We start from the raw sequence: 22,460 nt of genomic DNA, 5'->3' as shown, positions 1-22,460 counted from the left end.
TAATACTATTCATACCTCTTTATGACGACATCGGTAGGAAATATTTCACCATGAAGTTTGAGTTTTAATAACCAGGATTAACCCAGGTTATTAACCAAAATTAACCCAGATATATAAATTCAGGCTAAAATATTATTATTAATATATCATTTTTTCACAATTTTTATACCTTGTCCGGTCCCCTATTGTGGCTGGTTGTGTAAACGTGGGCGTTACAATAATTCCATATAAAAAAGGCGCACGCACATTCTTTATGCAGTTGGTGTTGACCGAGCTCTTTCATTCAAAGAAAAGGAGAGTAAAATAATCAATTCTATCATTCTGAATGAGACAAGTGAAGATTCCTCTCTTATTGATTCCATTGGAGTACGAATCCTTTTTTCGGTGTCGATACGGTGGGAAATTTCCGAGACACCTTCATAAAGCACACAAACATATACACTATGTTACACCGGCTGCAGTAAAAGTAAACTGTTGGATATCGCCAACAAAAACAAACAATCATGTCCAAAGCCGGAGATCCTGCACACATCACCCAGATTTCTTGTAACGAACCATGTATTCGCAATGTTTGAAGGTCCGTGATTGCGCAAATGGCCCGGAAGCATTCAGGATACTGGGAGCAGCCAGTATCAGGACGGGAAGTTGCGTGGCGGTCACCCGAAAAACACAATCTATAAGGCAATCTATATGACTACACTTTTCAAATGAATAGTGTGGTCATTTATTTCCTAGAATATTATGAGTATAATTATAATTTCTTAAAATATATTTTCAAAATAATACTGAAAGTAGAATGACGAGTGAATAGAAGGGTTGAGTAAGTCTGATAACAATGGTTTACATTCTTTAAAAAATAATGCGGATAAATGTAAAAAAAAATATTTTAAAAAGGTACTTATTTTCTTCAAAATTACCAAATTTCGATTGTAATCGAAGTATCATAGCCAAGCTATCACCATGATCGTCAAGAGGGGATTGCTATTTAAAAATTTCTTCTTTTCAAAATCTTGCCTAAATATACTGTCTAATACAGACTGCCTCTATATTTTATCGAGATAAAAGCTTAGCTCCGTATAATTTTATTGCATCAAACTTGTAATTTGTATAATCTGTTCAATTTTATTTTCAATACACACTATAGTAAGTAATGACCAGTCGACAGACTTACAGTTATTTTTATCCGACGTATAATGTAAATATTTCACTATCTGAGGGTTAGTTCAAAGTGAACCTCTCCCGAATTTCGCCTGTAGTAAAGAAAAAACAATAAACACAAATAGTGAGCGACCTCGTGTAATAATGTGTAAAACATGCTGGTTATAGTTTGATATCACAATATTTTAGAAGATTCAATTCTAAAGCCCATGGCGTCCGACTCGCCGGATCCGATTTTTTCTTGGATATCGGATCCTCTGCCTGATACCGTGGATAAACAGCGTAAGAACCTTGCCGTGTAATATCAAGTATAATAATAAATGCAGGAATATAAAACATTTAATCTAGTTGATTCACTTGTAAGTAATTATTGAGTGTTTTTTTAAAGGTCAGAATGATAAAGTGAAAACAAATTTCTATCTTCATAATATAGGAATAGAGCCTTAATAACATATTCCGTTATTTTGTTTAATCGCGTGGCATTTATTCACCTATAAATTGACTCATTGTAACATAATTATTTCATTTCATTTATTTCCGGTTAAGCTAAGCAATTTTATAAATTATAACGTAAGTAAATCAGGAAAACAGACGTGACTACTCTATACTGTGACCTGACATCTAATCACAACAATCTTAAAACGATGACTGTATTATTAAGAGTTTTTAAATGGATACGTTACCACCACCTTGTCATTATAAAATATATCTGCAATTAACACTTACCGTAGACGACGTAACTTAAATTACACAGGCGTGTAGGTACTAAGCGAGTACAATGTTTGGTGTTAAAACGCTGATAAGTGTACAGATTTGTGCAAATATTGGCCGATATTGTTGATCATGTCTGCCAGGGATGCTAAACAGACCGTGTAGACACACCAGATACTTTTGACATTGTATTTCCTTATTCATTCTGGTTTGGTGCACCTATATTGTTATCTAGTCGTATATACATGATAATTTTGTGTTTAATTGTGTTTAATAGGATGAAATTAACATTGCGAAACTAGATTCTCAATGTTAATTTCCTTAATGTCTAATTATGTTTTTGTCAATGCGTTGGTTGACATGGCCAACAATTTTAATATTTTGCAAACAATTCAAGTATTTAATTTTAAATTGCCTTGAGACGATAACTGATTCAATAGGATGATTATCCTGCCAATTTATATTGAGAGTTATGTACACTAGATGTAATAAAACTTTATTGACAAAGAATGTAGCAAAATAAATAGAATAGAGAAATAGACGTTCTCTGTATTGTACTGCGCCCTTAAAACACTAAATATTAGGTAACAACGAGGAAGATCAATGTACAAATTGAGATTTTCTTTATTTCCATTTGTTTGATGTATATACACGTAAGTGCGTTTCGATGTGTTGTAATCGTTTCGTTTATGTAAGTTTTTACTGTACTAGGTTTATTTACATATGTGCTATCCATTTGTGCTCTAATTTTTTGAACCAGAACAAAGAGTCATTACTAGACACTATACAATTATATGAATGGGTTTGAAGTTTTTATAGAAAATTATATTAACCTCCAGTTAACAATTATTTAATTAAAACTAAATTTATAAAAATGAAACTTTATTACGTTAAAAGAAAATACCTATTTCTTTTTTATGTACACATGTGTGTGTATATTTATTTTTATTAATTTTATTGATGACATTATTTTGACAGCCCAATCATACAATTTTTTTAAATTATATATATTTACACTCATAAACTCATTTAAACATTGTTGGTCCCAGGTCCGAAAGGGGTTACTATAAATATATTTACACATACATATAGTACATATATGTATATAATTAGGCATATACAAGTCTTGACAAGCTATGACAAGATTTAGACAATAATAACTAAAAATGTGGGTTTAGGATTGAATGGCGTCTCGGTATTGTGGTCGACTAGTTCACTGATATTGAATGAATCAGAAATTGCTAAAGAGAGTTATAAATATTGAGAAACAATAACGCAGAATAACACGTAGTTACATAGATAATAAATGAATCAGAGTAGGTAGCTATGATTTGAACCTTTTTTATGTAAGGTAGTGCTAAACCCGCGCACACTAGCGCAACCATCACATTTTTATCATTTTCTTCTATTTCTTAGAGAAAACTCAGCTCAGTTTTTATTACAATGTATTATCGTTTTATATTTGGACACAGCGCCCACAATTTCAAAAACCGAAAACGGTGGCCACCAAAATTAATGCTTTTTTAGTTATTGCTTATAAATAAAAAAGTAATGTATGTGTGATGGTAGCGCTAGAAAGCGGGTATGCAGAACCTTAATTTTTTCAAAATAAGAATACAAATTTAAAATGGTAATTTCATAATTTCCAGAACGGCTTCGTTGAATGCCGGAGCGGGGTCGAAGAGTGCGGCCTCATGGACGACTGCGCGGTGGTGATGCCTCGCGAAGGTTGCTGTGCGCGTTGTAAGGGCTGTTGGTACAACGGCACGGAGCATGCGTCGCACTCGGAATGGGGGGAGGAGGGGAGACTCCTGCGCTGCGAGGCGGGCGTCGTCACCATCTCCAAGCCCGAGTGCTATGCACCCTGTGACCGGCCCAAGCATCAGCGACACACGCACTATAACTGCCCTGTCTGCGATGGTAAGCTTCTACGCAAAACACTACTTAATTTATCCTTATTTACCAGTTCGTCGGCCACGAGCTATTTGTACAACAACACTGAGCATCTCCGCCCTTTATTTCTCTCTCTGATCTGATACATAACCCAGAAAAGTCGTTTTAAAAATCCAATCTTGTATTTACATTTATTTACCCTTAAACAACTATAAAATTCTTCTTTAATTGACCAAATTCACCGTGAAGTCGAATCATAAAAGTGTAGAAAACGAAATGACTCAGAGGAATCCACAAAGCATTTTACGCTACATTTTCCCATCGGAGGCACATTATCTCCTTCGGGTATTGAACGAATATAATTGGCAGGCACGGGCGCTGCGCTGGCGCAGCGATGTCTCGCGCAGCGCCCACCCAGACGCATCCGCGGCAAAAAACAACCACCACGAACCGAACAAAACAAATACACGCCGCCACGCGAACTTAATAAAACCAAAACTACAGGCAATTTACCTCCGCTCCCAAACCTTAACAAGTTTATTAATTCCATATCAAATAATAGTAATTTACAAGATGACTCGGAAATCGCTTTTGTATTTCGCCGACGCATTCCTGTCTAACGTTTTATTGGTTCTTCATATTTTATTAATTACATGAGATCGGGAGATTCATCCTCGACATCGGGCATTTTGATTTGACCATTAGTCAGGGATTTGGTTTCAACAAATAGGGTGTTGAGACTGTAACTTCACAACAAAACATCTCATTTGGAATGGGATTGATTTATTTCATTTGTAATAAATGTTTTGAGTATTTGAGTTTCTCACTCTCCTGCATTATATTTCAGTTTGTAAACCATTGAAAGAAACTCAAACCTTACCTTAAATTTATTTTGAACATTTACTATCTAAAGAAGAAATTACGAGTTGGCGTGACTGCAAATCTTCAAGACGTGCTATGCTAGCAATATTTCATGTGTCAGCTCGGAGAAGCAAGGTGGCCGAGCCGCCCACACTCGCCGCGCGACAATGGCACAGCATAGCGCACCAGACGTGTTGCGCAGTAGCTCACCTCCGGACAATGGACCACTATGCTTTAAGAACTCGTTTGTGAATAACTGACGATCACTATTATAGACAAAGTCATTAAAATATTCTGTTCAATTTAGACATGTGCATCTTCTGTGGGGGATAAAAAAACTTGAGTTTCACAACTTCAGTATTCTACCCGGCCGCGATCATTCCAGAGTGGCGCCAGGCCATAATTGCTTTGTAAAGATTTTTACCGACAATAAAACACTTGATGAAGTGTGACGCGTATTGATTACAATCGTCTTTCATTGTTTGCCTTAATGAAAATTGCCATAGGTTTTATGCGCGTATAGTAATGGAAATGGGCATTTTTTGAGATTGCATTTGCCCAACCGGACCACCCGGGATGATGCATTTCGCGATTCAGTTGGCCATTCGTATGGTCATACGGACGAAGGCATGCAATTTGGATTTAAAACAAGAGAATCTTATTATGTGTTCGTAGGTGTTCATTAAAATAATATATTTGTGGTCTCGGAGTCTCCCATGGAGTTGCGTCTCTATTATTGACCATAAATCAAAAAGTTAACAACCTACTTAAGAGAGGTAGAGGCGGGTGGTTTTTGTCCGTGGTCAAAGCCGCCGCCGGCCGCTGGCTGCGGGAACGCGGGTGTGCCTGTTTGTTTTACGATCCCAACGGTGCATTAGGTTTTTTGCCCTTTCGACTTGTTATTTCTTCACGATTTTGTCTTATCGACATGGGAACATTTTATCCTTTTGAGCATAGAGTTCTTGATGACAGATGGGCACATTAAACGTGATGACACATGAAATGTAAATGTGTAGTTATCATCATGATTATTTTAGTCATGATGATGAAAAAATATGAATATTTTGATAAATTTTCGGGCCGTGATCGTAAGATTAGTATAATTATATAAATACTATCTAAAATATGAGCAATAGATGGATTAATTAATTACTGTTGCTATAAGAACAACTGTCATATCTATACATTTTATATTCACATTTTAATATACTTATTACTAATCAAACTGTACTTATTTCTGGAGTTTCTTCCTATTTGGGGGTCAGTTTTTTTAAATATTACTACCTCTATATCATCAAACCTAGTTAGATACCTAGGCATAATATGCTATATAATATAATAAAATAATTCAAGAATATAAAGACATGCTCATTGTTATTCTTGTGCTGTATAAAAGGTGCGTCGTTATTATTAGGTATGCCTACGTCGACGACCTGAGAAATTGAAATAATTAGCCAGACCTGTACGTGTGACCCGTGATTAGAATATTAACACAGGAAACTTTTGCTTTAGACAACCTTTTTCTTTTTACAACAATGTATAAGATTAAATTAATTACAATGTCAAAAGTTGCCTAAAATGATGCAAGTAGGTACCATTGTCGCGGTCTAGTATGATCTCATTATGACACTGATAGTAAAAATAATCTGTAATATTTTTAAGTTTTGAAAAGAATTGATATTGTTTTGTTTTGTCTGTAATTTTCCTATAACCTCGTCTATGATCGGTGATATGATATTAGCAGGCACATCTACAAGCGCATCGCTCATTCAAACGGTTTGGATATTGCGATGAATACTTAATTGTTTGGCTACAATAGGACAACCTACTTTGTGTACTCGTCACTAGTTTTACGACAGACGCTTGACTGTGTTCATTGTCACATCACATAGGTAATATGCGGACGCTGATCGATGAGTTTCGTACCAGAGTCGAGAATTCGAGACGCGTCTAAATCATTTTAAATTAACATAACATTAAAACATTTTAGGAATATGATTTACTTACATGAATGATATGATAATGAATTCTGTTCCCCTCAAACATTTCCTGGACCTTAGATTATATATCAGTTACCTGTTGTCATTATGAGTTTTACATGGAAATCAATTTAGCAAAGTATTTGTATGTTATGCTACCATACAACATGTATGGATTGCACGTACGTCTAAGCTTTCAAAAGGAACCAGTTGTTGGTAACAGTAACTGGCTGTTACGGACGCAGGCCCGCACTGCACGTACTGATCAGCCAACGAGCATTAACTACCAGTAGTCATTGATCTCGTTTTCTTAGAAAGGGCTTATTTGTAATTATATCGAGTTCGAGATCCACGATAAGCCTTGATGGTAGACCTAAACGTTTACTTTATCTAGGGGGAATAACGAAGAATTATATTTGCAATGTTTAAATATAGGTAACCACAATACAACTGCAGGATATATGATCATATCTAGCAAAAGTACTGGGTTGGCTGAGTTTGTTCGGTGTTTTCGAAGTATAATGAAACGTTGATACATACAACTGTTATTTTTATGTAAGGTACTAAGCTTATGTCCTTTCTCGTACTCCTAACTGTTGGAGTAAAGCGTGAGAAGGTCAACAAACGAAAAGCAAATTTACCTTCGAATTTAATATTATTAAGATTTGGCTAGAATTATGATTAGTATATTAATATAAGTATAGGTAAGATATGATTTGCCTACCTAACTTACCTCAAAATAATATTAGAAAATTATTGTAGAATATTTTTTACTTAAACGCTTTACCCATTAGTGAGTACTTCCACGGGGCTTCATACAGGTGGTCGATAGGGCTCCGTGTGCGGGCAGCTCTCTCTCATTAGGCCTGATTGATTCATCGGCCAGCCCGTTAATTTACGGCCGGCTTTGTGCCCGCCGCCAAACCTTATCCCGATTTGCCAAACAATGGCCTGCTCCTTTGTTTCAACGTTTTATTCAACTCGCCTTTCAATAGTTTCGTTTTAGTAGGAATTCTTCGAATCAGCAACTAATTCGTGGTCTTAATGCATTCTTTATTTATATTGCTTTGGCAACTTAAACAGTTTAGGGTATTATAATTGTGCATTTAGAAGATAAATCAGGTAACTCATGAGGTCTCTCTATACTTGGCAAATTTATTACATTGCATTATATAATCTATATATTAACATAATAGGCAACATATTTATTTTTATACTAATTGGAATTAAATTACCATGTAGGTATTTGTTATTTGGGTTCATCGTCAATTTTGGCAAACATTAATGAAAGGTGTATTAACAGATTTTAAATTATTAAAATTCTTGCCGTTCTGAAATGATAATTTTGGATTCTCGGGTTTCAAAGTTGCTGAATATTTTTTTTTTTCAGAATGTGTGATCAATGGGCAGCGTGTTTGGGAGGGCCGAGACGTGCGCATCGCCGAGGAGCCCTGCCTCTCGTGCCGCTGCGTGCGCGGCGCGTTGTCGTGCGCCAAGCGCGCGTGCCCCGTGCTGCCCTGCCATCGCAGCCAGCAGTACACCCCGCCTGGAGAGTGCTGCCCGAGGTGCTCGCATCCCACTGCTGACAAGATTCTACCGAGTAAGTCTCCATGTTGTTTATTGATGAGACGGTTTTTAATTAATGGCAGTAGTTTGTAGCTTCAAAAAGCTACTGGCATTTCGGAATAACCACTGGTAAGAAATGCCCAAGGAAACTCATTTAATATGTGGTTTAAAACGTTGTTGGTCCTATCATGCTAGTTTCTTATATATATATATATATTTGTAATAGATAACAAAGTTCATAAATTACATAGTCAAAAAATATATACAAATACATGTTGTTTGTGATCGAGTGCTGATAGAAAATAATATAGATATAAAACACGATTAATCAAACAAAATATATAAGAATAGAGCTAACCAGTTCCGCAGTATCCATCTAGTCCGCTGTCATCTTAATAATGTTGTAAATAAAATAACAAATTGTTATTGTAAAAATACTTACCAAGTGATTCTCAGTTTCAGGAAACATGTTTGCAAAGCCGTGCATCATTGGAAGGGAGTACCATGGTCACCTCAGCAGGTTTAGGGTGGATCCATGCACCGATTGCACCTGTATGAACGGAACAGCTGTTTGTTCTCGACACACGTGCCCTGTGCTGACGTGTGGTGCGAGAGCACTACCACCAGCGGCCGGGAAATGTTGCCCGGAGTGCCCACATATTGAAGAGGCTAAGGCTGCCTGTGTAATCGGTGGAGTAACTTACCAGGTAGGTGGCCAATTGTACTTACTAAGTTACATCTCATAATTAATTTGATAATACTATACAATAAAGAGTTCATTTATTCATTATTATATGAGAATCAAAACACCTACAATGCAGACACGTAAATTGCTAGTGCCAACCATTTTGGAACAGCGCTAATATTATGTTGTGGTCGATAAGATTCATCATTTATATCACAAGTTAATAAATAAATGTCTTACATGACCATATTTTTTGTCTATTATAGGATGGAGAAACCTGGCAGTTAGATGCTTGCAAGTCCTGCGAATGCCACAGCGGTGAACCCAGATGTGCTATGGAGACATGCCCAACTATAAACTGCAGACCAGATCAAAAGTTACAACATTTGCCAGAACACTGCTGTCCAAAATGCGTGGACGTGGATGGAATCTGCACAGTTTTTGGGGACCCACACTACAAAACTTTCGATGGAAAGTTCTATAGTTTTCAAGGTTCCTGCAAGTACCAACTGGTATCAGATTGTGTCAATAATACGTTTTCTATAAGAATATCTAATGATGCCAGAAATACATTACATTCTTCATGGACTCGCACGGCGACGCTCAGAATAGGAGCGACAAGAATCAACATGGGGAAAAAGATGCGAGTTAAAATTAACGGGCAACGACTGACACTACCTCACAAACTGGATGGGGTTGGTGAAATAACCCGAAGCAACGGATCTGTTTTACTCAAAGCTGATATCGGAGTGCAAATGTTGTGGGATGGAGATGGTTTTTTGGAAGTCACAGTATCAAGCCTGTACAGGGGGAAACTATGCGGACTATGCGGAAATTTCAATTCCTTAGCGAGGGATGACATGCGGAGTCGAGATGGGAGACTGTTAAGTGACACGTGGAAATTCGGGTCATCGTGGCGTGTAGGGGGCAGGCGCGCTTGCACGCGGCAGCAGAAACGCCCAAGCAGGCAGTCTCGTTGTCGACAGCAGAAGCAGATTAAGGCGAGGCGTTTGTGCCGAGGCTTCAATCGCTACCCGTCATTTTCGGATTGCAGCGCTAAAGTAAATTCGCACCATTATAGAGAAGCATGTGAATTAGACGCGTGCGGATGCTCAGGAACGAAATGTCACTGCGCTGCGTACAGAGCATATGCAAGGGAATGTAGTAGAGTCGGAGCGGAGCCCCATAACTGGGCGAACGAAGCGTGGTGTGCGGAAGCGGCGGCTCCGTGGCTGCGGGCTGGAGGTGTTGCAGGCCGGCGGGGAGCGGGGCGCGCGGCCAGCGTGCGGCAGGACGAGTTGCCCGAGTTGAGCGCGCTGCCCAAGCTGAACAGCACGCGGCCGCGTCCGCCGCCTCCCATTCTGCATTAATTGTGTTTGCGACGTCCATGTTACTAGTCAAACCCGCCAGTGTCGCTATTGTCAGGTAATTTTACTATTTTCCTGTCAAACTTTAAATGAGACAAAAAATTTTTTAAATTGGATTACATAGTCTTCGGAAAATGCAGGTTCTCTTATATAATGGTTTGAATCGCCAAAAGCAATTATCACCTAAAGTATTCAAACGAGGCAGCAATATGAATTCTAGTACAGAGTATATTATAAAAATTGTATCAAACGTGTATTGTAATTAAAATTGTGTATTGAAACTACGTAATTTTCACTTTTCACGATCTTTACAAATCTATTTTGCTTCCCTGTGGAAGCAATATAGATTTGTATGATCGATGTTCATTATTTCTAGTCACTCAGTCAGTATCTTAAAAATATGTTGTTTTGTTTCAGAGTATATGAATGCAAGATAAAATGATCGTTTGTGAGTTGCATTGGAAATGAGAATCCAGCTTTATAGGAAAGAAGATCTAACTACTTAACAGTATTCATACAACTACTTATAATTAAGTGAACAAGTACATAATATTATTTAAATAAGGCCATCATAATCTCAGTTCTGTCTTGCGGAGACCAGCATCATAACTATTTATAAGTACACATGAAGCATTCCATTAAGTGTATTATTTTTATTAGATTTTCATATTTAACTCACCAAGTACCCATTCAATTCGTATTTTATTGCTGGTTGTAGTTTAAGCATCGGGCAGATATTCGGTAAATGTAATGAATAATCATTACATATTAATTGTAATAATAAATTATATGAAATCTAATACAACATTTCTTTTCATGAAATGTGATAATTGGAGATGTTTGGTGAATCATAGTTCAAATTGAGATCTCATCCTAGGTAGTTCAGTTGAAAACTTAGATAATTCTAGCTATCCCAAGCCAAGAAGCTAATGAGATTGTGAGAAGTATGATGTGTACATAATACGAAATTGCCGCACGTAACTCTGTAATTTAGTTCTAGTTATTTTAATTGAAGACTCTTGTAAAGTTTAGTTATTAGATACGTTACCAATGAATTTTATTTCTGACTTTGTAAATGTTATGTTATGATAAAATATTAGTTCGTAACAGCAGTCACGTTTCGGCACCATGTGTAAAAATGTATTTATATTTGTAATAATAAGTCAGCGTGCCGATAGTTTTTCCCATTTAAGTACACCTAATGTATTAAGTGCCATCTGATTACGTATAAATTTGACAGTTATTGTGATAGATAATGCTTTGCTAAGCCAGAATGTCTGATTGTTTGACTATGATCCTACTTACATGTAATATGACTATGTATAAGTATTAATGTATCCTAGGTGCCTCAACGAGCATTATGACTTCGAGGAAATATTTATTAATATTTTTGTATCCATTTATCTATGTCTATGTTGACTCACCACTGTGCACTGAATTATTTTTCTGTCGTCGCGCATTAAAATGATTCAGTACACGAAATATATTTTTAGGGTTATCCGCTTTCCGCGTGAAAGTCGCTGAGACATTCTAATTATAAATGCTCTCGTTCTTATTAGTATCTTCTGAATACGAATATTTAAATTACTTTTTTAATTTTAAGTAGGGCCTACGTTTTATGTAGGCTTTTAAATTATTTGTGAAGTTCACGAGGATTAATATTTTATTTTTAATTGTATTTTAAAATAATGTGATTACTCTACCGTTAAAATGAATGTTTAAATTACTGGTAGGTAGTGCAATTATAAGTTTTCTTCGATTTAATTATTTTGATGACTTTATCTACTCACTTAAAAGAAGAATACTTCATTAAAAAATGAAAATCATTGTACTCATAAACAATTGATTCAAAGGAATTACGTGTCGCCATAGCAATTTACTCACCTAGCGCATACATCAAAATATTGATCTAGTAAAAATCTAAATGCCATATAAAATATTTATTTATATACAGATGGACCCATCCATCATGTGTCTTAAATTTGTTGAAATTAGAACTGTGTAGTACGTAAGAAAATATTGGTATACCTATTGAATATATTTAGCTTTTGCGCTAGAATATTTTGTATACCACTAGCCTTTGATCGTGGGTTAAATAAATCGGCCCAAATTTGCGAAGCTATTGAATGAACAAATAATTTACCTAATACATGATTATCGTTCAACTGTGTTTTAATTTGATAATTACCTCACTTTTTTCCTGGTATTATAATAATCAAAACTCATTTAAATACTTATTTAGGTACCTAGATCATATACGTAGATTCAGTTTCCTAACACTGGCAAGCGTCCAATTTTCCGAAACTTTATGTCATAGAAATTATCTAGGACAATTTGGCACCCAGTTAAAAACAGCCCATATACTTATTTTTATCTCTGATATATTTATAATATATTTCTCAAACGTTTTCGTAATACTAACTATATAATTTGCTGTTCTGTCGGTCATTGATATTGAGAAAGTGGTAAAATTAAACATAAATAGTAGAATAAAAGATTTATTAATAAGTAGGTATAAACATTACGCAGTCACACACATCAATTAAACAAGAACAAATATTATTTTGTACAATACATACATAATACTTTATGTTATGGATGAAATTGATGTACCTAAACATTCATCTCTGAATGTTAGAATGAATCGTCCAATGTTCCCAAGACTCGAAAGGTTGAAGTACCGAAGTGTAGAGATTCCTTAAATTAGACCGTATAAATAGAAGAAAATAGAAGTAAACGCTTATTCTCCTGTCATCATTTCCATGAATTCTGAAACAAAAAGAGGTATTGTTGAACTACAGCAAAAACTGACGGCGAAATAAATTCCGAACAATATTTACGAATATGAAATTCCTAACAGTGCTCAATTCAATTTTATTATAAAAATGGATTCACCAACTTTCAAGTATAAGATCGTAAGACGTTATTCTAAACCGAATGAAATACGAATCCATTGGCTGTGAGTTGATTGGCATTCTGAGAGTAGAGAGTGATTTAAGATAGAGAAGAAAGATCTTCTACATGTTATAGCCCAGAATCTCTAAGGAGGACTTAGTGACGTCGAAGTCTACGGTGCCATTGCTTTTTTTACACGTTAGTGTTGATTTTACGGATGAGGCCATTTGAAATTACAATCGCAAGATTACTACCGAAGTATACGCTATGTACAGGTCACTATTGTAATTTAGCAAGCTTACCGTCCACTGACACCGTCGGTGTCAATCTCCTAGATAAGACAGATATAATCTTTGGTGAGGTAACCGATGTTACAATAGCAAGCTGCCCGCTGAAGATGTTGCTGTCAGTCTACTGACGAGCCAGTCGAAATCATCCATTAGGTTACAATAGTTTACCATCGAAGTCTACGGTGCCGCTGCCGTCGGTGTCGATCTCTTGGATGAGCCCGTCGAGCTCTTCATCGGTGAGTTGCTCGTCCAGCTCGCGCAGGATCTCGCGCAAGCTCGACGTGGGAATGTAACCGTTGCCTGTCAATTGACAAATATATCTATTACATTTACCTATTTCTTTGTCAACAGCAAATGTATTATATTTTCGATTTTACAATGGGAAGAAATAAAAATGAATGAATTGTGATAAATAAAATATTTTCGCTTTTGCTACATGGATTGTGGGTTCAACTTTAACGTAATTAGTACGTTTTATTTTTGATTTCATTTTTATGTATTTCAGCGTAAACATATGTTTGTTAAAAAGCACATAATAAATTATTCTACGTCTTTGCTGTTCTATAGCTGAGTATTTTTTTCTTGCTTTCAGAATACCTCTAAGACTTTACAATCGTTCCTTCAAACTGATATGAACTGTGCCTCACCTTCTTTGTCATATAATCTAAAAGCTTCCCTAAGTTCTTTTTGCATAGCCTCAGCATCTTCCTCCACGATGAACTTGGCGGCAAGGGTTACGAACTCTCCGAACTCCAGACGACCAGACTCTGAAATATTACGTCATATGTTTTTATTACTGGCTTCTTGTGTTAGTTGTTCTGATGAAGAGACGCTTGTTCATTAAGATCATATTTTAGAAAATCTGATCATATTTTAGATACAAATTGTATATCTGTCTATAAGGTATATTGTATAAATAAAAAGGGCAAATTTCACATTTTCATTGTCATAAGAAAATGAAGCTAACACATACAAAATTATACACGTCTCTAAAATTTTGTGGAGTCTGTTATAGAACAGTATCTCATCGTCAGTTATAAAAATAGATATCTACTTGCGTATTTATTGCTAATGCTTATATTAAATATTATGTTGCTGTCGCCAATGTTAGAAAGTATAAAAATGCTATAGAAATAAATTAGATAAAACTGTAGAAGTTATTCTAAATTGTCTGATTCTTGGCAGGCAGTTGGCGAACTTCACAAATTTAATTTGTCAAATCTTCAGAATATCTGCAGATACTAGACAATTATTTCCTTTAGGACTAAATGAATGCTAACTTTGATTGAACAAGACACATTTTAAATGGTGTCTAATATGGATTTAAGACTTTTAAAAGTACCCTATTATAGTAGATTATTTTAACGACGACGATAAAATTACCAAGACATTTTAAACAATAAGCTAGAAGAACCATTAAATCTGTATCATACAAATTAAAAGACTCAAGAGAATACTCACTATCAGCATCGACTTCTTCAATGAGCTCCTCCAAGATCTTCTTGTTAAAGGGCTGCCCCATCATTCTGAGGATGTCGGCGACGAAGTCGCAGGGGATGCTGCCTGAGCGGTTGTGATCGAAGCCATCGAAAGCCTTGCGCAGCACTAAAACAAGCAACACTCTCTTTTAGTTATACAACTTCAGTTATAAGTACGATTATGTAACTAATCAAAAGATGCAACTGAATTTATAGATCCCTACCCTCAATGTTGAAAGGATGCATGACGTATCAACGAGGGTTCAGATAGATTTTTTCTCCTCACTTATATAACAAAAATTTAAGTTGACAAAATGGCTGTGCTACCCTGGCAATAAAAAGACTTGCACTGATCGTTCCTCGGGATGAAATAGGATTAGGATAGCAGTTCAATGCACCGCGATGCAGTGCAAATCAGTTGTGCAATGTGGCTATTTCTGCTGCAGCAACGCGCGCTCGGAGTCGGTCGGCGTCTGCTCTCCTATGCTTTGTATATAGGTCAATAGTATTAACAATCAAAATACTAAATATTATAGTTATTTCACGAAATTCTATAGAGCATGGAGATACTATTTGAGTCTTTAAGTCTCACAATATAAAACGACTGTCTTTTTCAGATTCGAATCACTTTTGCTATGGGATTCACTTTTCTTTCCCTCCCTTTTTTGAAATTAAGCGAACTAATTCAAATCGAAATATTGTACAGAAATATCTTATGATAAATTATCCTTGGAAATACAAAGAAATTTCAGAGATATTTACGAAAAACGACAAAATACAAAATAAACAGCTCTAGAAAGACGAGTATGCAGCATAACTTTTGTCGATTGATACATTATCACAGATTCACGGATACTTAACCCAATTCGTCATGATCAGTAGACGTAATGATTAGTGTTATTAAGTACATATATCTTCCACTTACTACAGTGACACAAACAACTGTGGCAGTGTGCCCTACATTACAGTACAGTAATTAGAAATGATGAGAAGTATTTGTCATAACACGGGTGTCCGTGGGAGGGATCAACACAAGCCTGGCAATGACCCATTTACTTGAATAAAATCTAGATTCTATGTTTTGTTTTCCATAAATCATTTTGTTTTTGGTCTTAATTGTAAGGAAAGGCTGTTATTTTAGTTGTTTAAATAAAGTTAAAATGTATTTCACAATAAAAGGACAATGGAGGCCTAATAATAAGGCATGTTCCTAGGGCACCCTTCTGAGAACGTGGAACTAAAAAAATGTTTTAATTAAATCTTCACCAACAACTATAAATTCTGCCGTGCGTCATAATTTTATATAAATATGAAAAGATATAACTTGTAGCGAACGAAAATAAACTTCTTCAGATTTTTAATGACTCGTATGAAAGATAAACTGCTGAAGAACTTTTCCAAAGAAATATTATTTTTCTGTGATGAATACAAATTAGTAGAATTATAAGTTACAATGCAATTTCTTTCATCTAAGCGTTCTCTCGATTTTATTCGTGGATGTGGCGCCAAGAAGCCTGGGACCCTTTTAAAAATACGGGGAGAATTAGTTATTTCAACGAGTCTTCAATATGGCATGCCATGGTTTCTGTATCAGGGGCACTTCTATTGAATTAATTATTATAATTTCATTGGTAAATACAGTTAGAAATAAAGAAGTTGAGTGGAGTATGAGACTTTAGGAACTAAAATATGCCGGCATGATGTCAATACTGTCTAAGTAAGTAATCTTTTCATTGATTTGGCTGTATTTTAACGATCCTTCATTTGTCTGACGTTTCCCTCTTTGGGAATGCTGTTGTAGCTTTTTATCTTATGATGTCATACGAAGCGGCTGAAGATAAAAAGCTACAAAAATAAAAATCTACCCGAGAATATCTCCATATTCTCGGGTAGATTTTTATTTTTACTAGTCTTATAGCTTAACGTAGATAAAAGATTATTTATCTACGTTTGCAATTTTAACTGTAGTTTTAATACCTTGGTTACGTGCATGGCAAAATTCATGCCACCACCACAAAAATCAATAAATATCTGTCTTAATTTTAAATACAAGACATAGGTACGTACTTATGTAAAATTTTCATAATTATTACATTTTCCTCATTATTACATGTGTTTCAATGCTTTCTTACTAGAAAGTAAGAAAACATAAAAAACTTTAAAATCTGTGATCTAACGTTGTAATCAGAGACGAGACGGATGGCGGCATGTTTCACCAGTTTCCGTTTCCGTCATTATTTAGCAACCGAGTCTGCTGACGCACGACACGGCTCCGGGCTGGGAGCAATCGCAGCCAAGGATAGAACGATAAGACGCAACAATTCGACATGCATCTCTAAGATCAGTCGACATTTTTAACCAGTTATCATGAGATAAACCATCGCCGCCGCTGCCTGGACGCAGCTGTCCTACAATATTTTGGCAACAAAATAGTTTTAAAAACACACATTTTTATTTTCGCCGAAGCGTCGTGTTGTTAATTTTAATCGTCAAGATGTCTTGGCAGTTATCTCAAAGTTCCATGAGTTTTATTGCTTTTTTTTCTGTATTTTTCCCGATTATTAATTACCCGCCCACAGATACCCGATTCACTTTTGAAATTAGCTCAAAGTTACAATTAGCTGTGGTGTATTTCTTTATCGTAATCGTTAGAATGTATCCGTCGTAATTAAAAGTTCTATGAAAAATTAAAAATGTGTATTCCGACGTCTTTTATTTTATCTCCAACGGAGTGACGTATTTTCTGTCCCCATTAACCCCTTTATGCAATGGATCTCAGAAGTATGGCTCATAAAGTATATACAGCAGTACTTGTGTAATGCACAATATTCCTCCATTGTTACACACTCCAGTTAGTTTATGTGTCTGAAAACTATCCAAACTTTCGGGTTCAGTGAGCTAGGCTGTCCGAATATAAATCTTGAAACTATTTTCATATTTTCTTGTTCATGGAGACTTGTATTCTGGTTTAAGGAAAATTTTAGATACTTTTAAAATACTTCTCATCAATTGAAATGACGAAATGTTCATAAAAGATACAGATCTTAACCTGCCGCTCTTTTCCTCCTTTTTTATAATATAAAATATTATCAATTTTCTTAACATAAATTATTTTTTTAAACTTAGTAGATTTATCATAAGAAGTTAGGTAAATGATAAACCTAAATAATTTAAAGCCTAGTGCAATATCAATCCGAGGAATAAAAATGAATTAATTATGATGAAGTGGATCGATGCCACGTGACCACAACGAACCCATCGTTGTGGTCACGGGTACTTAAGAACTAACTCTTAAGAGACACACAATGGCATTCAATCAAAATCGAATCAATTGACCAATAATGTTTGTTTTGTATTTTGAAATTTACATAAAATAAATAATTCTAAATGCTATGTAATATTACTGGCGTGTACAATTCCACAAAATTCCGGGAATTTGGCTAGTGTTCTAGCGTTTATCACAGGCAGGCATGATTTAAGCCGGTTGGCAATCTCGTCTGTGCCTCGGACACAGACCGTTTTACATGAAAGTTTATCGTGTTTAAATTTTATTTAAATCCGAGTAGGTGGCGATGTGACAAATAACAAACTACTCTAAAAACTGTGCCGCCATTCCCGACCGCATAATATAATCGACTGTCATAGTCGCATTTACATTTAGTATATTTTATAGGTCATTTCAGTAAATAGACTTTTAAGTTATTATGTGTATTTTTCTGGGGTTTTTGATTAAGATGACTATATTTTACGAAAGTTCTCTATTACATTGCAGTGTAAGATAAACTAAAATATAAAAGGGGCTTTGGGCTCCGACGGTCAAAGTCTGGGAAAGACACCGGGAAAACACTCAGATGAGAGAGAATTTAGGTAAAAATAACTATTACGCTGAATAATAACTGCTGAACTCAGTGAGATATATATACATCATGACTAAGGACATAAATTACCTTTTTACAAGCACACCATAGTGTAGTTTCTGGGTAATATTGGGGCTATTGGCTAAACAATGACGGCGTCTGCTGTCAGATTTCCACGCTATATTGGCATTATTCCAAGCGTAACAAAAGCCCATCGCCATCGGCTTTTTATTTTCTTAAGGTTTTTAATTATTTATATACACAATCCATTTAAATCAACTTCTTCTCCTTCAACTTTTTCTGATAAGTTATTTCATAATTATATTTCATAATTTTTTTAAATTATCAAATCTCGCATGTTCGTAGCTCTTAAGCAGATAAATTGATTTATATTACTTTTAAGTGTCCCGTAGCTTAAAAGGAAAATCTGAATCTACCTTCACATGCGTGAAACTTTAAAGTAAAAGAAATAGTACCCAATAGTACACTTATGTGAACCAAATATAAACCACGAATGAACACTGAACCAAAGTATTGTGTAGTTTGCAAGATTGATTCAATGCTCAATTTATGCATAACTTCTTCAGATTTTCTGAAAATTTGATTAATAGTAAACTATTCATCTCATCTCAAGCAATTCGTTTTAAAGCTGTTTCAGAGTTTTTATAGTACATTTTTTATTTGTCTAATTCTGTCACAGAAAATTCAATTTTCTTTGTTAACAACTGTCACTCAGGTGACAGTCTGTCTCTGTCTCAGCGCGCTAGTCTCGTCAATCTCCACTTTTTGTGTCTTCATCCGCTCCAACTCCTAAACATAATAATGATTAACGACTTTTTAAACACAATTTTATAGTCTGTCTTCACTGTTTATGTTAACTGATAACTACATTGCAGTTCATTTCTCTTTTTTTTCTTATAAATATACTAACATATCTCAAAGTGCCTCGCTTAAAATAAAAGTTCGTTTACATTTGAAAATGTCTGCGTGTTACATCGTGCGTCTAAGAATACCTTTCTATGTTTCAGTGGGCCACGCCTTCTGTAGTTGATTTTGGGTTATTTTTGTACGGTTAATTAAACCCACACGCAAAATTTGGAAGAATTAATTTATTACCCGAGGCGCGCGGTCGGTAAATTTATTAAGTCAGCTTCCATTGTGTACTTGGAAGAAAGCCAGCACAGAGCTTGCGATTTTTTATCACTTTTAGAAAAATAACATAGTAAAAATAGTAGGAGAATGTAGGTTGGTCAGCTTGTTTGTTTTGTTTTTTAATGATAACATGCTTACATTAGATATCAAAATCTTCTGCTCGAGTCACACTTCCAATCCCTATTTTTTTATAGTTACGCAAGAATTTGATGTATAATAATAAATAATTCACCAGTATAACCTAAACCTACTTGCCCATACCTAATATTGACCCTATGAAAACTTGGTCGGTTCATTGTTCTAATCAAATAAACAAATATTTCAAATATACAAAATTCATATAGATATATTTATATAAATATTCTAGCCACCGCCCTGGCTTCGTTCTGGTAAAATTCTGCTCTGGTAAAATAATAAAAAAGGAGCCTATATTATTTCTGAAGGTTTTGTCTATCTCTGTGTCAAATTTCATCAAAATTAGGCCAGTAATTTAGAGTTTATACATTACAAACAGAAAGACTAAAATACAGATATTTTCTGATATGAATTTTCAATATTGTGCTTACCGGCAATCTGTTCTGGTGGGAGCTCATCAGCCTGAAACAATTAATTTTGAAATGAGAAGTGTTTCAGGGTACATTATTAGTTGAATTAAAAGCAAATGGAAGTGGATAGATTTGCCCACATAAGTAGTTTTATTCTTTAGCCGATCTAAATATTATATGAAATGTGTCAAAAATTGGGTATGGCTAATAGGTGTGTATAGTATTAATATAGTATTTTCAAGGCATAATAACTTTATGATGTCTAATAAAAATTGATTAAGATTTGGCGAAAAGTTATATTTTCTCTTTATGTGGATTAATTTATGCTACCGACAGAATAATAGGTAAAGCTGTTTTTGTAAAATAAATTATCCTTTTTCTTAATACAATACAATTTCTTAATATAAATCCATTAAATATTCCGTAATAACTTTTCAGAACCTGACCAGTAATAAAATTATTTTATGTGCAATTGAAACAAAAATAGCCGAACGCACTGCTCTTGCGCAGCGTTGGCATCCACCAGCTTATTGGAATCACGTAGGTACTTTCAAAACATTATGAAAACACATTGAACAAACATTGAAATCATAAAAAAATAATGTGTTCTGAAATGCGGAGTATTTAGGTATACGATACATGATGATTAAATCGGTTATTGAAGATCTACAAGATCTTTTTAAAATGTCGAGTTGAAATGTTTTATGTAATAAAAAAATGTTAATAGGTACTTAATTATTTGTTTCCAAATTTACTTTACATGATTCTTGTATAGTTGTTTTTACATCTCCACTTGATGTTAAATAAACTATTACTTGGACTGTATTAGTTTATTTATGTTCATAATGGACTAGGTGCGTTCCGGGACTTTACTCTCGTGGGAATTTCGAAATAAAAAGTACACTAGGTGTTATTCTGGGTTATATTCTACCCATGTACATATATATACTTTATTTTATTCATTACAATCCGTCCAGTACATTTTGCGTGAAAGAGTAACAAACATACACACATACATTCTCACAAACTTGCGCATTTATAAATTAGTAGGATACCCTTTTATTAATGTAATTAACTAGCGGCCGGCATTGCTCGGATAAAACCTAATAATCCATACACCTAAACCTTCCTCAGCAATTACACTATCTATTGGTGAAAACCGTATGAATATCCGTGTAGTAATTTTTGAGCTTATCGCGAATAGACAGACAGACGCGGCAGAGGACTTTGTTTTATAATATGTAAGGATAAGAATTTCCTAAAAACACTGAAATTCAAGACGAAAATCAATTAAAACATGTAGAGGAAAGGAGAGCGTCCGCCCAAACAGTTTAGGGCGGAGTGCGTCGGTCGGGTCCTGTTTGTTGTTGTCCGTTTATTTCCTTTCTAATATTAAAACAATAAGGATGCGAAAACAAATATAGCCTAGTCATATACCTTACCAATATGATTGGTAATATAATGGTAAATGCTATCAAAAGTAAGTTCACAAAATCTATTCAAAATTTTCACAATCTCTAATCTTTATGATAAAATGCGTATTTGTAAAAGGAATTAGTATATTCCTTTTACAAATACAAAAAATAACAAGTCACAACTGTCTTCTGTCATTCAGGCGCCACATCCCTGACATTTTATCCAAAAGCGGCGACAGCGTCTGTTAGCGTCCACTCGCGCGCATCCAACACTACTTCCTTCTATCATTCAGTGTCATACGCTACAATTTGTTCCGATTTTAGTTTTAAATTTTATTAGGAAATTTATTTTGTAAAATAATAAATAAAAAAATTATTAAAATCTACGAATTCGAAAATTTGTTAAAAATATAAATCTCTGAAAATTATTTAATTTTTCGAATATCAACACCTACCCAATCTTCTGTGTCCAGAACCATGTTTGATGTCACTAGTTATCACTGTGAGACGCACAACACGACTGACGGCAAGTCTGCTGCTTCCAGCGTTCAGGGTTATTTTCTGCTGTTTCACGATACTGGCGGCCTTACTTGATACTTTCATATATA

The 22,460-nt window shown here is 35.1% G+C and overlaps 2 protein-coding genes across 3 annotated transcripts in view; one reads left to right on the top strand and one right to left on the bottom strand.

Annotated features, from left to right (window-relative positions):
• cv-2 (crossveinless 2) overlaps positions 1 to 12,385 on the top strand; it is a 41,563-nt gene extending 29,178 nt beyond the window's left edge. The window contains exons 4-8 of the mRNA XM_053769377.2: positions 3,519 to 3,789; positions 7,993 to 8,202; positions 8,625 to 8,875; positions 9,120 to 10,278; positions 10,638 to 12,385. Of these exons, the coding sequence (XP_053625352.1) occupies positions 3,519 to 3,789; positions 7,993 to 8,202; positions 8,625 to 8,875; positions 9,120 to 10,223 (1,836 nt within the window). The 3' untranslated portion in view covers positions 10,224 to 10,278; positions 10,638 to 12,385. The remainder of the gene's footprint in view (positions 1 to 3,518; positions 3,790 to 7,992; positions 8,203 to 8,624; positions 8,876 to 9,119; positions 10,279 to 10,637) is intronic.
• A 317-nt stretch (positions 12,386 to 12,702) lies between these two features.
• LOC128683536 (troponin C-like) lies at positions 12,703 to 22,460 on the bottom strand. 2 transcript variants are annotated; one of them, XM_053769258.1, is made up of 6 exons: positions 22,308 to 22,460; positions 20,459 to 20,489; positions 14,867 to 15,010; positions 14,053 to 14,172; positions 13,574 to 13,705; positions 12,703 to 12,989 (listed from the first exon to the last, which is right to left on the bottom strand). In XM_053769258.1, the coding sequence occupies exons 1-6, from the start codon at positions 22,329 to 22,331 to the stop codon at positions 12,961 to 12,963; spliced, it is 480 nt and encodes a 159-aa protein (XP_053625233.1). In that variant the 5' UTR covers positions 22,332 to 22,460; the 3' UTR covers positions 12,703 to 12,960. The 2 variants fall into 2 exon arrangements, with proteins under 2 accessions (XP_053625233.1, XP_053625234.1); XM_053769259.1 differs by lacking the exons at positions 20,459 to 20,489; positions 22,308 to 22,460 and adding an exon at positions 15,108 to 15,258.

This window comes from Plodia interpunctella, chromosome 3, assembly GCF_027563975.2.
Source record: "Plodia interpunctella isolate USDA-ARS_2022_Savannah chromosome 3, ilPloInte3.2, whole genome shotgun sequence".
NCBI classification, from domain to species: domain Eukaryota; kingdom Metazoa; phylum Arthropoda; class Insecta; order Lepidoptera; family Pyralidae; genus Plodia; species Plodia interpunctella.
This window is presented reverse-complemented; position numbering and strand designations above follow the sequence as displayed.

What these genes read in the sequence shown, in the direction of transcription:
- LOC128683536 (XM_053769258.1), bottom strand. Translation starts at nt 22,331, where the DNA reads ATGGTTCTGGACACAGAAGATTGG. An exon ending in TTCTGGACACAGAAGATTGG is followed by an intron (nt 20,490 to 22,307) that starts GTAGGTGTTGAT and finishes TAATTGTTTCAG; the next exon opens with GCTGATGAGCTCCCACCAGA. An exon ending in CCCACCAGAACAGATTGCCG is followed by an intron (nt 15,011 to 20,458) that starts GTAAGCACAATA and finishes TGCTTGTTTTAG; the next exon opens with TGCTGCGCAAGGCTTTCGAT.